The sequence below is a fragment of the Numida meleagris genome, chromosome 8, assembly GCF_002078875.1.
Source record: "Numida meleagris isolate 19003 breed g44 Domestic line chromosome 8, NumMel1.0, whole genome shotgun sequence".
In the NCBI taxonomy this organism is placed as follows: domain Eukaryota; kingdom Metazoa; phylum Chordata; class Aves; order Galliformes; family Numididae; genus Numida; species Numida meleagris.
Genome location: NC_034416.1, coordinates 2,144,491 through 2,166,945, shown reverse-complemented (window position 1 = coordinate 2,166,945; position 22,455 = coordinate 2,144,491). Strand labels below are relative to the sequence as shown.

Sequence of the window (22,455 nt, the reverse complement as noted above, 5' to 3'; positions counted from 1 at the left end):
GTCCCTTTGACTCCCACACTTAAGATATTTATAAACATTATTAAGATCTCCTCTGAGTCTTCTTTTCTCAAGGCTGAATGACCCAGGTCACCCAGCCTTTCCTCACAGGGGAGATGCTCCAGGCCCTTTATCATCTTTGTGGCCCTCCACTGGGCTCTTTCCAGGAGATCTCTCTTTTTTGTACAGGGGAGCCCAGAAATGGACACAGTGCTTACGTGCAGCCTCACCAGGGCAGAGTAGAAGGGGAGGATCACATCCCTTGCCCTGCTGGCCACGCTCTTTTTAATGCACCCCAGGATCCCCTTTGGCCTTCTTAGCCACCAGGGCACACAAACCACATTTTATGTGGTTGGAGGAGTTGGGAGGGGCTGTGATTGTTGAGCGATATGCGAGGCAAAGGTAGAAGAACAGCCAAGGAGGAACAGCACTGTACTGACTGCGGCTGTTGGAGTTATCTCCCGTTTGCTAAGCCCTCGGACAATGACTCAATTCGGGCAGGAACCCACAGCCCCTGCCTCCCTCCGGGCCTCCAGGCAGGACGCCCCAACGCCGCGGACCGCCCCCGTGCTCCTTGAGGCCCACCCCCGCTCCCGGCCTGCAGCTGCGGCCCTGCCCGGCCCCGTGGCTCCTCCCGGCGCGGTGCCGCCAGCCCGTCCTCCTCCTCCCGCCCCGCGCCGGGCGGAGCGTGCGGCACCCGCGGCGCTGCTGGAGCCGGGCTGGTGCGGCGGGGCCGGGGCCGGGCCGCTCTGCTGGAGCCAACGGAACCGGCTGCGGCTGCTGGCGGCTCGCTGGGCCGGGGGGATGACGCTCAAATCGGGCCGCGGCGGCGGCGGGGGCAGCGGCAGCATGAGGACGGCGCTTTCCGACCTCTACCTGGAGCACCTGCTGCAGAACCGGGCCAAGCCCGAGGTGAGCCCCGAGCGCCCAGGGACCACGCCGAGGCCCCGCATCCCGAGGCCGCAGCGGGCCCGGCCTGCCCGGGAGCCGGTTCCGCGGGGCTGGGGGCGGGGAGGGAGCTCAGCATCCTGGCCGCGCTTGTTTTGCTGCGAAGTTGTGGCTGGTCTGAGCTTGGCGCTTGAGGTTCAGCAGCGGGAGCGGGTCCGGGGGCACAGGGCCGGGCATCACGGGCTCCTTCCCCGGCTGCAGTCATTCGGGGTGAAGGGCAGCGCAGCAGACCGTGGCTGAGCCGTGGCGGTGTCCGGCTGGGGACGGGGTTTTCTTGCTGCCTCTGAAAGCAGAGGGGAGATTCCCACTAAGATGTGCTGCTCTTGGCCCATCCAGGGCATCCAAAGGAGGTTCGTTCAGTCTGGCCCACGCTGGTGGTTTGTTTGTGTGCTTTTTATGGCTCAACGCTGGCAGAGCGCTGCGAAAAATAAATAGAAAAAGCATTCGGAGCAAGTGCTGCTGAGAGGAGCTCTCCATCCATCCCTGTGTGTGTGCCTGGAGCAGGGATAAATCAACCTCCAAGGCAGCACAGGCGTGAAGAACACAGGAGCTGGCCTGCAGCTGCCCACTGCCATGATGCCCTCATTCCAGTAGGGATAAAGGAAGGTGACCAGCCAGGGTTTGCATGGCACCTGCTAGGAGGTGCTCTGTAGGGCTGGCACCTGGCTGAGTTGTGAGTCTGGTTGTGTGCTCGCTCTGCAGCACATTGACCACGCAGGGTGGCAGGGACGTGGCAGCAGCTCTCGGGGCTTTGGGTCGGGCTGGCTGCTTCCCAGCTCAAATCGCACCGAGGTTCCTCTCCCTGCTGCTCCCAGCACAGCAGGGCTCCCAAACCCTCGCGAGTGGAGGCAGAGTCATTGCTAGAAAACAAGCAGAAGTGCAGGAGGCTGCAACCCTCTTCCCTTCAGCCCCGCCACGTGCCTGCCTGGCTTTTCTTTATCTATTAATGGCAAATAGAGATTTGCCAAGGAGATGCAGGCTTTGCTCCCAGCGGTGCTCCTGGCTTGCAGGGTGACCTTGGGCATGCCACCTTATCTGCCGTGACTCAGTTCTCCAGCTGTAAAATGGGCAGCGGGTCTGTTGTTGGGGAGGAGGGCCCTTGTTGGAGCTGGGGGTGCGGAGGGGACAGCATGTGACCCCCTGGCAGCATCGCATGGCATCAAACCGGTGCCATTTCCAGCTGCGGTTCCTCATCTGAAATGACTGCGGGTGAAAATAGCAGTTGGGAGCGGAGCAAAACTCCTCCTGGGTTTGATCAAAATAAATGATGGGGGTAGGGCTGGCTTCGGCTCTTTAATCGTGAGTTCAGTTTGTGCCGTTCCAGGCTGTGCGGCTGCAGGGAAAATGCCACTTGGAAGGTGGGGAATGGAGCGGCTGCGCTGCTCCGCAAAGCCCCATCCGTCGGTGCAGCGGTTTTACTGGCTGCCCCTCGGAGGTGGCCGGCTTCACAAACACACTTGGAGGGCAGCGTCAGCCTTTCCTGGTGGGAAAGTGGTGCCTCAGCAAAACTGACGGGGCTGCCTGGAAATGTGGCCCTTCTCGGTCTCAGCACTCAGTGAGCTGCATTGAGGGCAGCGTCTTCTGCCCCCCACAGCCCCTTGTGTCCCTTCTGCTCCTCTGTTCCCCCTCCCGTGTGACTGCTGATATAGCTTTTCTCTGTTTCAGCAGCGTAATTCTGCTTGGTTTAAGTGCTTTTTTTTTTTTTCTTTTTAAAATGGACCGTTTTGCTGGAAGAGGTCTTGAGTGAGGTCTGCTGCAGGCAGACCTGAGTGGGCAGCAGCCTCAGACAGGAATGGATTTCTCCTAAATGTCCTCGTGCCCGCCGCTTCCCCCATTTTTTATTTTTATTTTTTGCTAGTTTGCTTTTATTTTCACACGTTGCTATGTTTTTTAAGCACCCCCGTCCGTGCATTTGTTGCACAGTGGCAATGCTCTCAGGCAGGAGGAGAGGCTGCTGGGCCAGCACCAAGCAGAGCAGATCCAGGTTGAGCCACCCCAGGGCAAGGACGTGCCCAAGGCTCGTGTCCTGGCCTCCCCTGCACACCCACAGTGATTATGTCCAGATGAAGGGTGATGGCGCTGAAGGGAGCTGGCATTTTGCTGCTTGCCATAGCTGGGGTTGCTCTGCCCTCCTGCCTCTCTCTGAGCTGCTGTGCTTTGAGGGCCCACCCAGCAATGCCAGCAGCGCCTGACCTTTCTCCATGTGCTCTCCACATGCTCTTCTGAGACCACCTGATCCTGAAATCCCCTGGTGAGGACAGCGAGGATTGCCCAGGAGCCAAGCCTCCGAGTGTGCCCTTTGCACCAGGGTGCTGCTTCCCAAAGTGCTGCTTCACTCTCTTGTAAATGAGAGTTAATGTTTGATTTCCAGCCTTCCGACCCAAGTCATTCTGTGATTCCCCCAGCAGCAGGAACAACCCCAGCAGGTGACACTGACCCTGCCCGGGGTCCTCACCAGGGGTTGCTCCCCTCTGACCACATTCCCTGCTGGCACACGTGGCCCCAAGGGTCGGTGTCCTCCTCTCACCCTTCTGCCTCGTGCAGAAGAGGAGAATGGTGAGCTGTGCCTGCACGGCTGTGGAGCTGGTGGCTGTGCCTCCCTGCACCTCCGTGCCCTGGCTGCTGGGCTGGCCGAGCCCAGGGTGGTGTGGAGCTGGCGGTGGCCACAGTGCCTGCTCCTGGCAGCACGCACAGATGTTTCCTGTGAGCAGTAAGTAGCAGGGGCTGGCCTGCTTCCAGCACGGCTGCAAAGCCTCCAGAAGTCACGGGCTGAGCTGGCCAGGAGCGTGACGGCTGCAGGGAGAGTTCACGGAAGGCGACGCAGGCAGACAGCTTGCGTGCACCAAGTGTGAGCTGTGCATCTCCTGCCTCCCAGACCTCTCTGCTCAGTGCTGGGACTGCCATGGGCCACCCCGACCCCACCTGTGAGCCTGACATGTCCCCATCCCTGCCCAGCAACCACTCCGTGCAGTCACTTTGGGGATGGAGGGGCCATGCCCAGGGTCCCTGGAGGACCCTTCTGGGTCAGAGCTGCCATCGAGTGACCAGGGGCTGTCTGTGGTGACAAGGCTTGCACTTCAGGGCAATCGGGGTGACACTGGTGCTGTGTCAGCGTCGAGGGCTGGATGTTTTCTCCAGCTCTCAGCAAAATGCAAAGGTCAGGGCCAGGAGGCTCAGCGGGGACGGGAACTCCCAGCCGTAGAACAGACTCTGCCGTGTCCTGGGTCACCGGGCTTTGCTGAGCCTGGGGTTTGAGGCTGGGGATTGTGTGGTGTAATGCTTTCCCAGGGCACGAAGGAGATAAATGTGATCTGTGCTGACTCAGATCACCTCAGAGGCACTTTGGCCTCGAGCAGGGCTGGAGGAGTTTGTTCACTTCCTCGTTCTCTTCCTCCCACCCACGCTCCAAGAACAGAGAGCCGAGAGCACCAGCACTGCTGGATCCTGCCTGCTAGCAGCTCATCTCGCTGGGGCTGGCAAGGTGTGAGCTCCTCTGCCCCGTGAGCCACTGGCACTGCTCCGGGCCATGATTCAGTCTCCTCTGTGGTTAAACCATTGGCAGCTAGAGATAGTGTGTGATGTTGCCTTTTTGCCCTGAGGAGGAGGTTGTTGGGCACTGTCAGAAGCAGCTTTAAGTTTAAAAGTACATCACACATCCTCCCTGGCACTGCACAGCGCACGCAGCTCCCTCATTGCTTGTCCCTTTCTGCCAACGCCTGTCCTGGCACAGCCATGGGCCTTGTCACCCCTGGCCCATGGGGACGTGGCTCTGCGCTGTGCTGGTTGCCCATTGACCTAGACGAGGAAAAACCGAGTTTGCAAACTGAGCAAGAGTGGAGCCTGGCCCCAGCGCTGTCCCTGTTCCTTGGGGATGAGTCCCACACTGCTCTGTTGGCTCTGAAGCTGTCCTGGGCTGTGTGTTCTGCAACGAGCTGGTGTAGGGTGGAGTGCTGCTGCGACACACAGCAGTGTTTGGGACCTGCTGCTGCAGAAGATGACCAGCTGTGGACTCCTGGCTTCTGGTACTTGTAGCTTTCCCAGAGTTTTCTTGCCTCCTGTGCTTCCCAAGCTGGAAAACTACTCATCAAGCCCACATGCACATCTTCAAGGGTGAAGCTTTATTGCTCTTTGTCTATCCTTGCTCTCACTGTCCTGTCCTCCAGCACATGGGTCTCTCCTCTCCCTGCTATGTCCGAAATGTTAACACTGCCAAGTGGCTGAGCCCCACGCAGGTGGAGCCCCTAAACCCCAGTCTCTGTTTTGCCCTGACAGGCCATCACTCAGGCCCCGAATGCTATGACTGAGGACATTTACACCAATGGCTCTGCCACCCTGGGCAGCCCTTCCCACAGCAACGGCCGCGAGGTGCGGAAGATCCGCCTGGTCCAGTTCGAGAAGGTGACAGAGGAGCCCATGGTGAGAGCTGGCAAGATCCCCAAGGCTGGTGGCACCGAGGGGGGCGGAGGGCAGGTAGAGCCACGCCGATGGGTTGGCCTTGGGGGAGGCAGGAGATCGCTGGAGAATCGGCCATGGGAAGAGGGTGCTGGATGCTGCCCGGGACCTGGAGTGAGCCCCATCAGCGGGTGATGCCGTGTGCCAAGAGGAGCAGTCATGGATTTTCCTGTCTTCCAGGGAATCACGCTGAAGCTCAATGACAAGCAGAGCTGCATGGTGGCCAGGATCTTCCATGGGGGCATGATTCACAGACAAGGTAACAAGCCGGCTTTTCCCTGTGACATGGACGTCTGTGTCCTTTCCTCCACCAGGAATATGTCAGGAACTCGGGACTCATCTCTCTGCATGGCTGGCATGTTAATGCACTGGAGGCTTTAGGGAGAAATGAAGGGTTGGGGGCAGGGCTCTCCCGAAAAGGAACCTGAGACCCATCTGTCTCCGTCCCGTGATGGGGTGACCGTAACTGGAGAAGGATCATGCCCCAGAGACTGTGGGGGAAACTCTTCCCGTTCCTAAAGTGCACAGAGGGGACAGGCTCGCTGTGGATTGGCTCTGCAAACCAAACCAAAGGGCCAAAAGAAATTAATAGGCGACATTTTGTGATTTTGGTTCTTGCCAAGGGAGCATGGAAATGAGATGTTCTGTGCTTACAAGAAGAGGCCCCGTTTCCAGCTTTGGGTCCAGATGGGAAGTCTGAGCTTACCCCTGCCAAAATAACCCAGGAGCCGTTCCAGTAATGCTGCTGGAGCCTGATTTACAGCAGTGTATCTGAGGCTGCAATCTGGCTGGATATATACACTGAAAACACACAAAGTCAAGAATGCCTTGTGTTCAAGGGCCCTGAAAGGAGACTGTCGTTTGGCTTCAGGTGAACCTTGGGGTTGGGTTTGAATAACTCTGGAACAGGTGATTTGGCCAGTCTAGATAACCTGATGACCTTCAGAGTGGACAAAACGTGTGTGTTGGGTGGCAGGCACAGAATTAATTCCCCTTGTGCCTCAGTGGTAGGCGATGTGTGCAGCTCCACAAGTCCTGCTCAAGCTAGCACCATGTGTCTGGGTTACAGCTTGCTCCGGGTGTCAGGAGTGGTTGGCTTTTGTCTGGTCCTGCATTTTCACGTTTCTCCCGTTGCTGGCAGGCTCCCTTCACGTGGGCGATGAGATCATAGAAATCAATGGGCAGAGTGTGAGCAACCACTCGGTTGACCAGCTGCAGAAGATGCTGGTAGGTATTTGTGTTTGGCAGTGCTGTTCCCAAGGAATGACCCCTTCGCGTACAGATGTGCATGTTGGCTGAGCATTAATTCCCCCCTATACACCAGAGCCAAACTCATCTCTGCTTGTGGCAGTGATGTGGCAGGAGCCCAGGCTGCTGTCCTGAGGTGCTGTACTATGGCCAAGTGCTCAGCCCTTCCACACAGCATCTTGTCTTTGCCTCCCAAGAAGGACAGTTGACCCTGGAGGCCCCACTGAGCCTCCAGATGTGCTCATCCCCATAGAATATGTAGGATTTGTGAAGCAGGAGCAAGGGTCCAGCACAGAGAGAAAGATGGAGGGAAGCATTTCCATCATGCTGGCCAAATGGGCCTGTCCTACCTAGCTCCTTGCTTGGGCTGCTGGGCTGGAGATGGTTCATTCTGGTGATGCTTGGCAGTGCCTTGCTCGCTGCACAGGTTGCTGCTGTTGGGCTGCATCCAGATCTACATCCTCCAACTCTTCTTTCTCCCCTTCCTTTGTTCACTAGAAAGAAACCCAGGGGATGGTCTCAATAAAAGTCATTCCCAACCAGCAAAGCCGCCTCCCTGCTCTCCAGGTAAGTGCAGCTTTCAGACCCATGGCTGTGGGGCCGGGTGGGACCAGACCAAACTATGGGGATTGGTGCTGGGGAGAAAGGTGTGGGTCTGGCCGTCCTGTTCCCTTCCCTGAGCTGCTGGAGGAGGAAGGGACCTGGCCTGTGCAAATGAGCAGATGTGTTAACCAGATGCGTGTCTAGAAGCATGCGCCAGACATACATGTGTGCAGTCTTTGGTTATGCAAAAGCAGCTGTGTGTGTGCACCAGGAAGCACAAGAGCCTCCTGTCCCCTGTGAGCACTGCTGTGACAGAGCCTTGCAGCCGCTTCTCTGCTATGGGGTGATGGCAGAGCCTCCAGGTGCAGCATGGGGCGCATGCCCAGTTGTCACTAATGCTCGGTGCCTCAGCTGCAGGGCAAGTGACGTAGCTCTGGCTGCTGACAGCATGTTGGTAAGCACCGTTAGCAGCAAGCAAGAGGGAGTAAGGAAGTGGTGGGGGTGAGGAAGGGAGCTCCTGCTGCCACTGCCCAGGAAGGGGTGACACACTGTGGCAGGAGGTGACATGTTCTGGTGGGTGCACTTGGCTGGCTTTGCCTTTGGAGCTCTGCTTTGGCCAAGGTGCCCAGGATGTCAGGTATACTGACCTGCTCCAGGGGCAGGAGCAGAGCCCAGCACGGCCCCTCCATTAAGGACAGGCAGGAGTGGGAGAGGAGCTCAGGGGAGAGGTGGGGGCAGGGCCCCCAGCACACTGATTGTGCAGGGATGTGCTCAGGGATACCGTGCCCTCCTCCTTCCTTCCACCAGTAGTGCCCTACTCAGAGGAGCTGAAGTCTCTGGTTATGGTAGCAAGTGAAAACTGCCTTCATTTCTCTCTTAACCCTTGCTGTCCTTGTTCCAGCTCAGCCAACCTTGCATGTGTTTGTGTATTAAGTGCTGGCCCTGCCTGTCTTCCCTATTGGCCAAGGCAGCTTCAGCACCTGGGGAAAAGTTACCTCTGAGAAAGAGGACATGGCTGCTGGCTCACCTGCGGCTGGCTCTGGGTTCAGAGAAGGACACAGGGACAAACTCTTCCCCAGCAACAGCTGCTGTACTCCCTTTCATTGCATCTAGGCTCCCAGGAACCACAAGTCACATGCTGCCTAGGTCTCTGCTTGTTGCAGTCCCCTGCCAGGAGCAGGTTAACTCCTGGTTTTGTTTCACCTCCTCTGTCCCCATGCTCATCTTAATTTCACAATGTGACAGGTAGGATGGAGCAGATCCCAGCACCACGATGCCCCAAGCAAAAGCAGCACCCAAGCCAGCCCCAGCTGACCCCACAGTTTTGCAGCTGGCCACTTTGAGGCCAGCCACAGACCTCTTGGGGAAATTCTGTTTGGGAGGATCCTAATGAGAAGCACTGAGTGCTCAGGTCTCTTAGGGTCACCTCCAACTGCAGGCTTTTGACTATAAATACTAGCACTCCTCATGCTGGATCTTGCTTGGTATTTAAACTTCCAGCCCCAGAAATGGGGCTGGAAGGTGACTGGCAAATAGTCAGCACTGGGAGCTGGCCCTTTGTGGTCCTAGGGTGATGTCTGGAGGTAACTCTTGTTGGTGGGGTCTTTCCAAATGAGGAATGACCTGGCTATGCCTGGCCTAGGGCACCAGAGCTGCAGGAGAGGGCTTCAGGCAGGTGCCTGGGCAGTGCTTGCTGTGTATTTCTCATGTGTTTGTGTTGATGACCATCCTCCTGGCACTGGAAAGTGCTTTCAAAACAAGTGTCAGTCCTGAGCAGGTGGCTGGATGGATCCTGGAAGGACATTCCATTTTTGTTATTTTCCTTGAGAGGTCTCATGGCACAGCGTGATCCACGCGCTCTGCTTTGCTGGCAGCAAAAGAGAACCACGTTCGTGTCCTTTTGGCCCTGTGCACCTGGCAGATCACAGCAGCACTGCTGGAAGGACATACTGTGGGGAAGTTGTTTTGATGTGGCCCAAGGACAGCACGGTCTGTCCCACCCAGGGAGGACCTGAGTACAGATGTGTGCTGTGCCTTCCTCCCAGGGAGAGGTGATACTGAAGCGCCAGGAAAATCCCAGGCAGGGACAGATGTGACTGTGCTCTGGGCTAGCTGAAGGCCCTGTGCCATGCAGGGCTGCCCTGCTTGCTCCTGGCTGCTCACTGCAGAGCCCAGGGTTGCCAAGAGGCTACAGGGACAGAAACTGAGCACCAGCTGCAGGGCATGCAGTCCTGCACAGAGGCAGCAGATCTTTCACCAGCTCTCGGTGCTTGGCTGGTGCTGGGAGATGCAGTATGGATACGGCCATACTGACTCTAGCCCTTTCTCTCTTTCAGATGTTCATGAGGGCACAGTTTGACTATGACCCCAAAAAAGACAACCTGATCCCCTGCAAGGAAGCGGGGCTGAAGTTCCAGACAGGTGACGTGATTCAGATCATCAACAAGGATGACAGCAACTGGTGGCAGGGCCGCGTGGAAGGCTCCGGCACTGAGTCAGCAGGACTCATCCCTTCCCCTGAGCTGCAGGAATGGTAAGTCCCTTCACAAGGAATCCCAGTCCGGACACCACGTGGCTGTGGGGCTAGGAGCCACGTCCCCATCTCATGGCTTTGGTGCATGGAGGTCCTGTGTCATGCATGGCAAGGGTTGGGTGTGATCTGACAAGGTCTGAGCTGTCTCACGGTGGCTGCCATGACCTGCCACAGCCCCACATCAGGATATGGTCACTGGGTTTGGCTGGAAGCGTTGGATTTGGGGCCGAGTGACCATGTTGGGTAGTACCACTGCTGGGAAAAGGAGGCACATGTCCCCTCACCTGCCCCAGGATGAGTCTTTACTTGCCCCAGCACTCACCCCACTGCATGTCTGAGGGATGATCCCACTGCTCCCCAGGGCCCCCAAACACAGTGGTGTTATTCTCTCTTGGTAGGCGTGTGGCAAGCGTCACCCAATCCAGTCAGAGCGAAGCCCAGAGCTGCAGCCCCTTTGGGAAGAAAAAGAAGTACAAAGATAAATACCTGGCCAAGCACAGCTCAAGTAAGTGTGAGCGGGGTGCCGGACCCCCAAACCCTGCAGGCTGTGGAACACAGGGCAGGCGCTGGTCCTGCACGGCCAGCAGTGTCACAGCCAGGTCACAGCCAGCAGTGTCCCTGTTGGGGCACGTGCCTGTCATCCACTTGTTTAAACCCCATGCTAAGCAGTGCTCGGCCTGCCCTGGGCCAGCAAAGCCGGTGGCCTGAGGACATGCTGGCTCCTAGCCCAACCTGCAGCTCTGACCAACAGCAAACAAGGCTGTAAATCAGAGAGATAAATAAAGCTCCCCCAGCAACAAGCTCTCTCTAGCTTCCCACTGCCTCCCCACCCAGCTCCTGGGTCCTACTGTCCTGAGCAAAAATACGGAGTGAGAAAACATCTAGCTTCTTCAGAGGCTGCTGGTCCAGCCTCCCAGCACCACAGATACACCATGTATTGGTTGCTGCTGGGGCTGGTGCTCTTTCCCAGGCCAGCCATGCAGGGGGAAGCTCACAGCCCCATCTCGATTGCTCTCTAGATTTTGCCAAAGGATCTGGGTTTGCTCCAGCATGCACAGTCCTATCTTGTAGCTGAAACAGCCCTAATTACTGTCTTATTTCTCTTCCACTCCAGTTTTTGACCAGCTGGATGTGGTTTCCTACGAGGAGGTGGTGAGGCTGCCTGCCTTCAAGAGGAAGACACTGGTGCTCATAGGTGGGTCCTGCCCCTGTCCTGTGGTAGGGGGTGTGGGGAACCAGGGCTGGGACAGTGCTGCCCTTCAAAAAGCTGGTAAGCACTGGGGAGCATTTCTTCTACCTGCAGCAGTGGCCAAGCAAGGTGACATCAGCCACGTGGAATTGTGCACGTGGTCTGGCACCTGCATGCCAGTGCTGAGGAGTTAATTCAGGAGAGTTTCTGGCTCTTAAATGTCCTTATGGTCTGTGCAGCTGCACCAAAGTCAGCACTTCCATGCTGAGGGTGCAGCTGCTGGTGGAGTTCATGGTCTAAGCAGCTCATCCTGCAAGCACCTGCGAGAGCACCTTGGGCAGGGAGACCCTCCTCCAGGGCTGGAAAAAACCAGAGGATTGCACCTTCTCTCAGACACTCCTCAGCCCTGCTCATGTCCACTCCTCCTTCCCTTGTAGGGGCCAGCGGAGTGGGTCGCAGCCACATCAAGAATGCTCTGCTCAGCAACAACCCCGAGAAGTTCATGTACCCCCCACCATGTAAGTAACCACAACCAGGTGAGGGCATGCAGCACTACCCAGGCACATTTCCTCACCTCCTCCTCAAGCCTTCAGGTGGGCTGGGAGGTGGGGAGGTGTTCCTCCAGCACCAACAAGCCTTGATGTCCCAGGGCACCACACAAGGCCCTGTAGGGTCTCCCTTCTTCCTGCCCTATGGGCTGCACTTACCCAGAGATGGCTTCAGGGCCACTACTGCCCACATTGTGGACACCCCATCCCAGGGCAGCACCTCGCAGCTCTCCTCAAGCTGGCCGTGTTGCCTACTTGTCCCACTCAGGATGGAATTCCAAAGGGGATGTGCCTCATCTTGAGGCACATAGGTCTTCTGTACTCCCCTTGCCCTAGCCCCATGCTCAAAAAGGGTCCATAAAACCCCCAAGTTGGCTCCCCAGCCTCCTGGAGGCCAGCACCTGGCTGACATTTTCCTCCCTCTGCAGACACCACGCGCCCCCAGAAGAAGAACGAGGTGGATGGGAAGGACTACTACTTTGTCTCCACTGAGGAGATGACCCGGGACATCTCAGCCAATGAGTTCCTGGAGTTTGGAAGCTACCAGGGAAACATGTTTGGCACCAAGTTTGAAACAGTGCACAAGATCCACCAGCAGGACAAAGTCGCTATTTTAGACATTGAACCCCAGGTAGGAAGCAGGAGAAGTGGGGGCCAGAATGCTGCATACTGAACAACCCTTGTGCTGGCTGTGACCATCCCCACACACCTGCCCTTCCCCAGACTGTACCACTGCCCTCACATCACCTTACTACCCCCAGGCTCAGGGGTCCACAGCCCCTTTAGCCCACCGTTGCACCACAGGCACCAGTGAATCTAGGCTGGGGGAAGCAGGGGCAGCTGCCTGCCTGCTGGCCATGTTCTGATAACTGCACTCTGCTCTCTCCCCAGACCCTGAAGATTGTCCGCACGGCAGAACTCTCCCCGTTCATAGTCTTCATTGCCCCGACAGACAAGGCAGAGGAGGTGGGTTGGCACAGTGGTGGCTGCAGCTCCTTTGGGTTGGGCAGGGGGTGATGAGGAGCCCATGAGGGACAAAGCCTTGTAGCAGCCCAGGGCTCTCTTCCTTGCTCTGTAGTGAGGATCAGCTTCTCCCTGTTTGCACTGGTCTCCATGGTCCGGGAGAGCAGAGAAACTTCATCAGCCCAGACCCAAAAAAACAGGACTCGGGGATTTCTGCAGCCTTAGGCTCTCCCTCTCCCAGAGGGACATCGCCAGCAAGCACCATCCCTGGAGGAGCACAATCTGCCCCGAACACATAGCGGGGTGCACGGCCCAGCACCAAGGGCTGTGTCTAGCTGCAGCAGTGCTGCAGAGCAGGAACACATGCCCTGCCATCAGCTATGCAAATGGGACACGCTCACAGCAGCGCGTTTCATTCTTCAGCTCATTAAGATGCTCATCCCTCCAAAATTAGGATGAAGCAGCACTAATGCTGCAGTTAGCTCGCACAGTGCTGAGCACAAGGCTGCATAATTCTGTTTCCCAGAGACAGAGCAGTTCTGCCTCCCTGCTATGCCACCTCCACCAGGAGAGGAGGGGAGAGAAGTCAAACCCCCAGAGCCGTGCTCCTCCTGGACACGCAGCCAGCCAAGGCCTCCTCTTCAGGGAGGGCTGTCCCAAGCCATTAGCTGGGGGCTTCATAAAGCTTACGGTACAGACAGCAGCTGATGGGGGGATATCTGTGTAGCATCATGCAGGTAGTTGGAGGCACATCAGTATGTGGAGTGTAGTAAAAGCCAGATGTGGCAGGCAGGGGGCTTCGGGCAGGAAGGGCAGCGTGGCAGCCCACTCCCCCACTCCATGCCCCATCAACAGCTGCTGCCTCCAGCCCCAGAACATTAACTCCTGCCGCAGTGGGCAGGGCCAGCCCTGCTGCTGCACACACTATATATAGCGAGCTGCCGCAGCTCAGGTAACTGCTCACTGGAGGGGACACAGCAGTGCCAAAATGTGACTTAGCAGAGCTCACATGACCCAGGCAAACTGCAGAGCACTCTCTTTCCTCCACCCCGACAACTGCTGTGCAACACCCAGCAGCGCTGCAGTGAGCACATCCCCCCCAAGCGCAGGAGCTGCAAGCAGTTCAAGCTCCATGAGGGGGAGGCCTGGAATTGGGCCTGGACTGCCCACAGCATGCTCCCAGGGTGACCCTGCTAGCTGCAGAGGTGTGCAGGAGATAAGGAGCAGGCAGCTTTGCTGTGCCACGCTGAGCACTCCCCGCTTTTGGGGCTGCTCTGGTTTCTGGTTGCAAACCAGTGGGGAGGGATCATCCAGCAGGGATCATCCTTCCTTCAGCCCAGCCTTAGGCTGTGCAGTAGCAATGAGCAGCCCGCTGCAGATGGATCCCAGGGAGCTGCCACAATGCATTTTAAAGAACACAAGGCCAGACAGCTCTGACCTCACCAGGTAACCTGATGCTCCCAGCGTTGCATCAAAGTCCAGCAAAAATCCGCTTTAACTCCTGTGTCACTGCATGACGGCTCTCCTGGCCTGTTGGATGGGATGCAGGGATGCTCTGTACTCTGATGCTTGGCAGCAGCTCAAGCTGTTCTGTGAAACCACCCTCCTCCTCGGCCTTCTGAACCCTTTCTCTTGTTTCTTGCAGTCAGAGGCTTTGCAGCAGCTCCGCAAGGATTCAGAGAGCATCCGGAGCCGCTATGCACACTACTTTGACCTCTCAATAGTCAACAACGGAGTGGAGGAAAGCCTCAAGCTGCTGGAGGAAGCCTTTGAGCAGGCCTGCAGCTCCCCACAGTGGGTGCCTGTCTCCTGGGTTTACTGAGGGCGTCCAGCCCCCGTCGCTTCCCATCAACCCATCCTGCAGCTGCGAGGAAGCAGAGAAACCTCCTCAGCTTCCCCTGTTCTACACCCAGCCCAGCACAGCTCCCTTCCTCTGCTGCTCCATGGACACAGTCTCCATTGGCCAACACTCACAGGGTCTCCAAATTCCCCCTGCCAGGGAACGCAGGACAGAGGCTGCCCAGTGACATACGGTGCTAAGTGAGAGGTGGCAGCAGAGCCCAGGGCATCGTGACAGCTCGGAGCACAGCCCCCACCTCACCTGCTGGGGCAAAGCACAATCCTGCAGCACCCAGCCCATCTTGTTCTCCGCATCAGCCCTGGGGGAAGCGGTACAGCAGCCACCTTCCAGGCAGAGATCTCCTGCCTCTGCAGGAGCATACACAGCCCCAAACACCTCGAATGCCTGGCAGGTATCTGTGAGGTTTCTCAGATCACACCAGAGCTCCTGAGCCCGAGGGCTTCCCCTCACAAACCAGGAGGAGCAGAAAAAGGCAAGCGCGGGTTTGACAGGAGCACGGAGCATGCCATCCCAAGGCATGGCTCGTGCCTGCGTTCTGAGGTCCAGGTTTTCTGATTCACCCTGTGCAACTGCAGTTGTAAGAACTCCCTGCATATAAATCCTCACCGTGCAGCTTGGATTGTTACCAGCTGGCCAGAAACTCTCTGCAGCAGCTGAGCAAGTCCTATGGACCAAACCTCCGAGGGACAGTTCGATAGGTAGATTAGATCCAGCCACAAGCATCTGTTGCATGCAGTACAAACTGTGTCTCTTCAGTGATCATCCAGGCATGTTTTCCTAGAGTCTAGGCTGTCTCACACTGTATGCTAACGTAACAGCTGCCCACACAAAGGAGTTCCTTAAGCTGGAGTGTAGTGACACACAAACCCCACCATGACCTTGTCCAGGAAGCATCACCACGGCTCCTGGGCAAACCATAACCATCGTGTAGGTGCAAGAACGTCACGTGTGTTCAGCAGTCAGTTGGGGGAAGGGGGTTAACAAGTCTTGTGCAGTTATTATTAATTTTTTTTTTTTAAAGATGCCAAAAATAAAACCTGTTGATGTGCAATAGGGACCTTTGTTCTGATCCACTGCAGGGAAACAACGAGCAGCAATAAACACGTGCTGAAACATTGCCATGAGTGGTGTGTTACCTCAGGCTGAGCACGGGTGGACGTCTGCTCCCACCTCCCAGAGCAGGACTTAAAAGCTCTCCATGTTCTGCCAGACCTCTCCAGGACAAGTAAAGGAGAAAAGCAGCTGGCTTCCAGGCACGTGCCACTGGGCTTTACCCCCAAACACTTCCACTGAGTGTCTACATAAACACACTGCACCTATAGCATGCACACCTTTACTGCCTGCCCTCCCCCTGAACAGACCTAGTGGTCTGAGAACAGTTCCCTCCTCGAGGAGCCAGGGAAGCAAGAAAGTCACCCATTCAAAAATAGGGCTTTTATTTTTTCTTTATGTAAAAAAAAAAAAAAGTGAATAAAAATTAACTTTTTTTTTCAACCCAGGTTCTGACAGCCACCAGCTGCTGTCCACGCTGACTGCATCTCTAGCATTGAAGGGAAAAGTCAGATGATTAAGACAAAAGCAATTCAGGAGGCTAAGACAAATGTCACTGCAGGGACAGATAAATGTCTCTGCAGGGAGAGAGCTCAGAACAAAGCAGCCAGGATCCTCCCCTACTAGAAGTTAAAATCCCAGCTCAGCGCTATCCCTGTGATAAAAGAAACCCGCTCCTGCTGAGCTGTCCCAAAGAAATTAAGGAGAAACCGTCCTGAAATCATTCAAGCTCCACACTCGGTGCCCCTTGCATAGCTGCCAAGCCTGTGCTCACATGCCCTGTAGAAACATGCCCACCTTACTCCTCTGCAGCTGTACCCCCACCAAAAAGCAGCAGAGGCAGCTGAGGGGGCTGCAGCCCCACTCCAATAACTGGGTTGGAGCCAGCACTGGCAACATCACTGGGACACGGGGTCTGGGATGAGCTCACAGCTAACAAGCAGGTCCCAGCACTAAAAAGCAAAAAGCAGGAATTCTGTGTTCTAATCCTTTTATGAGAAATTGAGAAGAGGTACCAAAGACTGAGCACTTGCTCTCAGCTAGCTGAGGGTCAGGCCAAGTGCACGGCCAGGTTAAAATGAACCAGAGCCCCTCAAATAACCGAGCCAGCTGCCTCCAGAGGTGCCAGACCCTTTCAGATGGGCCATGGCTGGGCCAGCCCTCCAGACACAAACACATTCTGTTACTGTCGGGTAACAGTTTCAACCTTGGAAGAGAAGGAAGAAGCAGGAGAAGAGAGAGGGGAAAGCGTTATTCCTCCCTCTCATGGTGAAAACAGAAACCCCAAAGAGCAAGGAGCTGCATCTTCCCTGAAGATACCACCTCAACTGGCATCAAGGAGTCCAGCTTTACAGAGCAATGCAGTGCAGGGGCAGTCAGGCACCACTCTCCTCTGGCTACCCTTAAAACAGGATGAGGAGGGGTACTGGAGCAGGGCACGTCCTGGGCAAACTTCTCACTCATATGCACGGCAGAAAAGGAACATGGAACTTGCTGGCCCCTCAGCTGCACGGGCAGTCCTCTTTCTCAAGGCCTCAGACCTCTCCCTCCCTAACGATGAGGTCGCCTGCTTTGGACAGATCCACTTGCTTACTCTGAGTTCTCTTCCACTTCCTTCTGTTTCTTCTTCTTCTTCTTCTTGGTGCTGGTTTCACTGGTCTGCAGAGGATTGAGAGTTCAGGAATTAATCAAAAAGGCACCGCTCACTGCTCGTTTCAGGAAGACAATCCAGCCCACGTGAAGGCCAACACAGCACTTACAGAAGTCTCTTTCCCCTCCCATTTCTTTCACCCCCAGGTGCCCAAACACAACGTGCACTTATCCCAGATGCACGAGGAACAGACAGCAACTCTTCCCAATGCCTGCACCGTACCATGGCAGCAGCCAGTTACGTACCACTTCTATTTGTTCTCCCCCACTCTCAGCTGCTTCTTTGGCTTTCTTTTCTTTCTTCTTCTTTTTCTTCTCCTTTTTGCTCAGCTCCTCTGGTGGTGGAGTGGCTGGTGATGGGGGGCTCACTGCCTCATTTTCACTCTCTGACTCTCGCTTCCTCTGTTAGGAGAGCACATTGTCAGACCATTTTCCAAAAGAGCTCAAGTGATGGAAAAGCTGTTTGCAAGCCCATCACAACTGTTTTTTTTTTTCTTTTTTCCCTGATTCAAACTTCTCAGTAAGCAATGCTTTGAACAGGAGCGTGAACGACAGGCTGCCAGAGCTCCCTTCCATCATACAGGATAGGGATTCCTTTCTGCCAGAACTACACCCCAATTTCTTAGTGTTCCCTGTACCCCAAATCCTTCCATTTGAAACACTGCTGCACTTTCCATGTGCATGTGCAAGCCTTGACTTAGATCCTCACATCAGTGCAGAAGTCCTGACTCAGGGAACTCTAGAAACAACGTTTGCATGGACTCCTCAGATAAACTTTCACTCTGTAATCTCCAGAAAGGTTCCCTGGCACAATGACCTGGCACTGTAGCTCCATCCAGTGTATTTCCTTGGATGCTGCAGCTTTTACAGAACTCCCCATTCCATCCTACTGCGCTGCAGTATTCGTATACAAAGACAGGGACCAAAAGAACAGAGCAGAGGAAGCACTCTCTGCCCTCAGAGAGAGAGGTTCTACCACAGAAGCAAGCACAAGATCCAAGGCAGCCTTCAGAGCCCAAACCACCTTAAACCAGGGAGCAGCAATACTCACTTTTGGAGCCCTCTCCACCTCTGACACAGCCTGGGGAACTTTAGCTGCCTCTTTCTTGGACGTCTCCCTAAAAGAGAAGAAACCTTGGGCTCACCAAGACTGCTGCTGCCCTCCACGAGTACGAAGCCCCCTCCCTCTCACAAGGGCTCCCTAACCCATGCCAGGCATCAGGTAGAGGAGCTCAGTGTGGGGACGACCTGCAGCCTGCACCAGTGCCAGCTGGACAGGACAACAGCAAGGCCTCCCCTCTTTTATTTAGCAGACTGACTCCCTCTAGAGCCACAGGTACAGGCTACAGAGGGATAACCGTCTGCTCAGGGCCTTTCACTCCAGCCTGGCCCACCACCAGCACATTCCCTGTGACTTTGAGGAACACAGCTAAACACCAAGGGTCCAGATAGCAAATTCACCTTGGGCCAGGTCTGACACACTAAGCACAAAAAGCTGTGCCCAGAACAGTGCTCGTGGTATGTGGTCCATCACTGCACCCACCACTCTGAAGCTGCACACCCTGTACCCACCTGTAATCCACGTACTCCTTCTTCCAGGAATCTGGTGTGCACTCATTGGGCTTCCCATGTTTGTCCAGCAGGCCCTTCTGGATCATCATCTTCTTTTGACTGGCCTGAGTGCAAAGGGCAGAAGGTCAGACTGCAGCTCCACAAAGGAGAAACCATCCCTTGGGCTTCAGCCACCCACCCTAAGGAATAACCCAGGAACAAGCCAAGGCAACAACTGCATTGTCACCAGCTTCACCATTCTCTGAGAACCTTCTGACAGCTCACAGGAAACACCCACTGTGCAGCAGCCTGCAAGTCTCAGACAGGGAACAAGCAGGAGGTGTCCTATCCGTAATTAATGGCTGATTTGTAAGAGTAGTAACAGCAGCAGATGACTGCATATCACTGAACCCAGACCCTTGGCCATAATTTTTCCTCCACCTTAATGACCTACCACATTTCAGCTGTAGCACGGCGACTGCACAGCTCCTTGCCCCTCCAGAGCCATCAGCATGGGGTGATAGATGAAGGTCATCTTTGCACAGAGTGCTAATGCCATCCAGTTGACATCATTTGGCTCTTTACCACAGCACCCACCAACACCCTAAGACCTCCAAGTATTCTCACCTTGGGACCGAGGCCCCATTTGCGGGGATATGTGTCTCTCTCCATGATTACTCTCTTGATCTTCGCTACCACGCCATGGTCACAGGTGGAAATGACTGCAGTGGTCATCAAAGCAATGGCTGTGGAAGCAAGCAGGGAGCTTACAAACACTTCAAAACAGATGCAAGAACCTGCTGGGTTCAGGCTGTTCCTCCTCCGGCAGCACAAAGCAGAGACAAACCACCAACAGTGCTGTACCCCCTCAAAACCTCACTGGAGGCCAGCTCCAGACTAAAGCTTCAGAAGGATGCCCTGCTCAAAGGCAGCGAGATGATGTGACCACATGAGAGGTGAAAAACACTCCCTCAGCTGCCAGTGAAGCACAGCTGGGATTTTCATCAGGTGGCAGTATGCGATCAGATGGCATCCCTCGTCTCAGCGAGGACAGAGCCCCCCAAAGAGGGACCCTGACCCTGCTGGCACTGCTTTGCTCCTGCAGGCAGCCAGCCACACACCACAGCAGCCCCCAGCAGGACACTGGGAGACTGCAGGGTCTCTGGAGGCTGCACGGCACCCAGACCCTAGAACAGGAATCGGGGTGCTGCAGGAGGGCAGTGCCAGCGCACTCAGAGAATGGATAAACTTCATCATCACCTCACACACAGCGCACCTGAGCTCCAGGCAGCTGAAACAATGAGGAACTCTTCATACTTGGCCAAGTATTAGCTCTTAAGGAAGTACTACTTAAACCTCCCATGCATGGGGACTCATCTGCTACACCTTCACCAGAGAGCAGTTTGTCATGTCTGCATATAGGTGGGCACAAGAACAAGCAGCTTCATACCCAGGCAGATAGCTTCTCCTTTTGTGGTGATGACTACAATCTCCTGATTAAGCTCAATACCATCTTCGTATCTCAGGACACCAGGCAGCATGATCTTGGCTCCATAGCAAATGGCATTAACCTGAAGAGGAGGGGAACAGAAAGGCCTGTAAGCAACTGGAGAACAAGATCAATGCAAGAAGCACCTCTAATATTTTACCTTCCCATTGCCATTACTGTTAACAATAACATCAACACATTTCTAATTGACTACCAATACTAGGTCCTACACAGCACGCAACAGGACCGTGCTGTGCACCACAAGGATCCCTCACTTATTAGCTGCACAAGACAGGACACAACCTGTGTGTCGAGCAGCCCTACCTCAGCAACTCACCGCACTGTCTTTCATGACGAGCCGCTTGTGGGAGGTCAGCAGCTTCTCCAGGGGCAGGATGACCCGCCGCAGGTAGCTGTCGTCCTTGTTGTTGTCATACTGCCACTGGGCATCCAGCACGTCGTGCATGGTCACCATGTTGTCCTGCAAAGACACAACCACCCCTCTATGCTCTCCGACCAGCCACCAGCTTGAAACATGCACAAAAGACACAGCCGAAGTCTAATGGCAAATAGTGTGCTGGAAGGGAGGAAAAAATAGATGCCCGATTCAGACACATCTACAAGATCTCCCTGGAAAAGGCAAGAACAAGCACGTTCCATTGGCAGCTCCAGGTCAGTCTTGTCCCTGCTGCTCCAGGCTTCAACGTGCCCAGTATCACACTGCACTCATGAAACACTTTCCAAGTGTGGCCAAACTTAAATACCTGGCACTTCTAGACAAAGTGGATGAGTGAGTAGAAGCCTAAATTAATCAGCTCAATCTGTGACATGGAATAAGTTACTGAAGCAGCTGCAACCATCCATCACCTGGGATTCAGAAATGACTGCCAGTGATTGCATCTCTGGTAAGAGCACAGATAGGGAAGCACTTGCACTCTGATAATCTGGCTTTGCAAGCAGAGAAACTCAACCTGGAGTTTGAATGGGCAGCAGCACTCAGTAACGAGCAGATGGAAAGCTGCACAGTGTTCAGATCACACAAAACTGCATCTCCCGAATTCCCTTTGCTAAGGCGCACTCCCTGCACTACGCCCTGGCAGTAAGTGATCACAGTGCTGAGCAGACAGCTCATGTGCCTGAACTCCAGACACGTGCATGGTTTGTAGGCTGAGAAACACAGGTGGCATAAAACAAGCTTTCAGTCACCAGGGTGCAATTCCCAGTCACTTCTGTCCCAAAGCTTAATTACCAGAACAGGGACAAGGCCCTGAACTGAACTCAACACTTTGGTTCCGGACTGCCTACAGCAAGTCCCACGCTTCCAGGTCTATCCATAGAACTTTTCCCAGTCACTGTGCACCTCTACCATTCTCCAGCACCACGAAAATAAGACTGTTCTGGGGAATTCTTGCCATCTCCCAGTTTCTAATTTGCTGGTTACAGTTAGAATCCCCACTCTACCATCTCTCCCAGGATGCCTGATCGCACTCTCCGGAGCTCCTGCATTTGGCCCCCGACACCGAGCAGCAAACCAAGGTGGACACAAAGCGTTCGGATGTACGTGCCTGCTTCACAGCTCACCCAGAAGATACCTGAAACACAAGACAAGAGAGGGTTTAAATGTACGGCTACAAGCGAGCCACACCTAGAAGCTTCACATCCAGCCCCTCACAGAGCCATCAGCATGGGGTGATAGATGAAGGTCATCTTTGCACTGAGTGCTAATGCCATCTAGTTGACATCATGTGGCTCTTCAGTGAAGGGTGCAAAACTACCAAAAAAAAAAAAGTGAGACTTGTTTCTCAGCATAAACAACGCATGAAGCCATTTACTGCTCAGTGGGTGCAAGATCTATATCTCAGTATATCTGCAAAGACAGGGAAGCAGCACACTCGAGCTGTGAGCGTAACCAGATGAAGGCAGGAAAGCCGTATCTTACCTAATCTTCTCTCAGGATCGTACTCCACCAGCTTGCTCTCATAGATGGTTCTGACTCTCAGCTGTCGCTTGACAGCGGCGATGAGGGGCGGTCGCTGGAAGAGCGCTCCTGTCAGAGTTTCTATTGCCTGAAGGTAGAAGCAGAAGAAATAACACCTTAGGCTGGGCAATGAGCACAGCTAACACATGAGCCCCTTGGGGCCTCCGGGAACGAGGACCTTTTTTGGGAGTGACAGGCTCATTGCCACGCGGTTCTCTCATATTTAAGAAAGCTGATGGGAACCACTGATGTGGTCAAAACGCTCCCCCAGCTGCCAGTGAAACACAGCTGGGATTTTCATCAGGTGGCAGTATGCGATCAGATGGCATCCCTCGTCTCAGCGAGGACAGAGCCCCCCAGAGAGGGACCCTGACCCTGCTGGCACCGCTTTGCTCCTGCAGGCAGCCAACCACACACCACAGCAGCCCCCAGCAGGACACTGGGAGACTGCAGGG

The 22,455-nt window shown here is 55.1% G+C and overlaps 2 protein-coding genes across 2 annotated transcripts in view; one reads left to right on the top strand and one right to left on the bottom strand.

Annotated features, from left to right (window-relative positions):
- On the top strand, window positions 675-15,399 carry MPP1 (membrane palmitoylated protein 1). Its single transcript, XM_021405976.1, has 12 exons — window positions 675-909; window positions 5,218-5,361; window positions 5,578-5,656; window positions 6,539-6,624; window positions 7,144-7,212; window positions 9,525-9,721; window positions 10,120-10,226; window positions 10,836-10,916; window positions 11,348-11,428; window positions 11,887-12,089; window positions 12,350-12,424; window positions 14,067-15,399. Exons 1-12 carry the CDS (start codon window positions 802-804, stop codon window positions 14,241-14,243), a joined length of 1,407 nt encoding a protein of 468 aa, XP_021261651.1. The 5' UTR covers window positions 675-801; the 3' UTR covers window positions 14,244-15,399.
- The window catches only part of DKC1 (dyskerin pseudouridine synthase 1), a gene marked incomplete in the record, with an annotated part of 8,944 nt that continues 2,795 nt past the window's right edge, over window positions 16,307-22,455 (bottom strand). Inside the window, 9 exon segments of the mRNA XM_021405978.1 lie at window positions 16,307-16,991; window positions 17,229-17,384; window positions 18,034-18,100; window positions 18,555-18,658; window positions 19,161-19,279; window positions 19,984-20,104; window positions 20,360-20,503; window positions 21,484-21,614; window positions 21,962-22,088. Of these exon segments, the coding sequence (XP_021261653.1) occupies window positions 16,923-16,991; window positions 17,229-17,384; window positions 18,034-18,100; window positions 18,555-18,658; window positions 19,161-19,279; window positions 19,984-20,104; window positions 20,360-20,503; window positions 21,484-21,614; window positions 21,962-22,088 (1,038 nt within the window).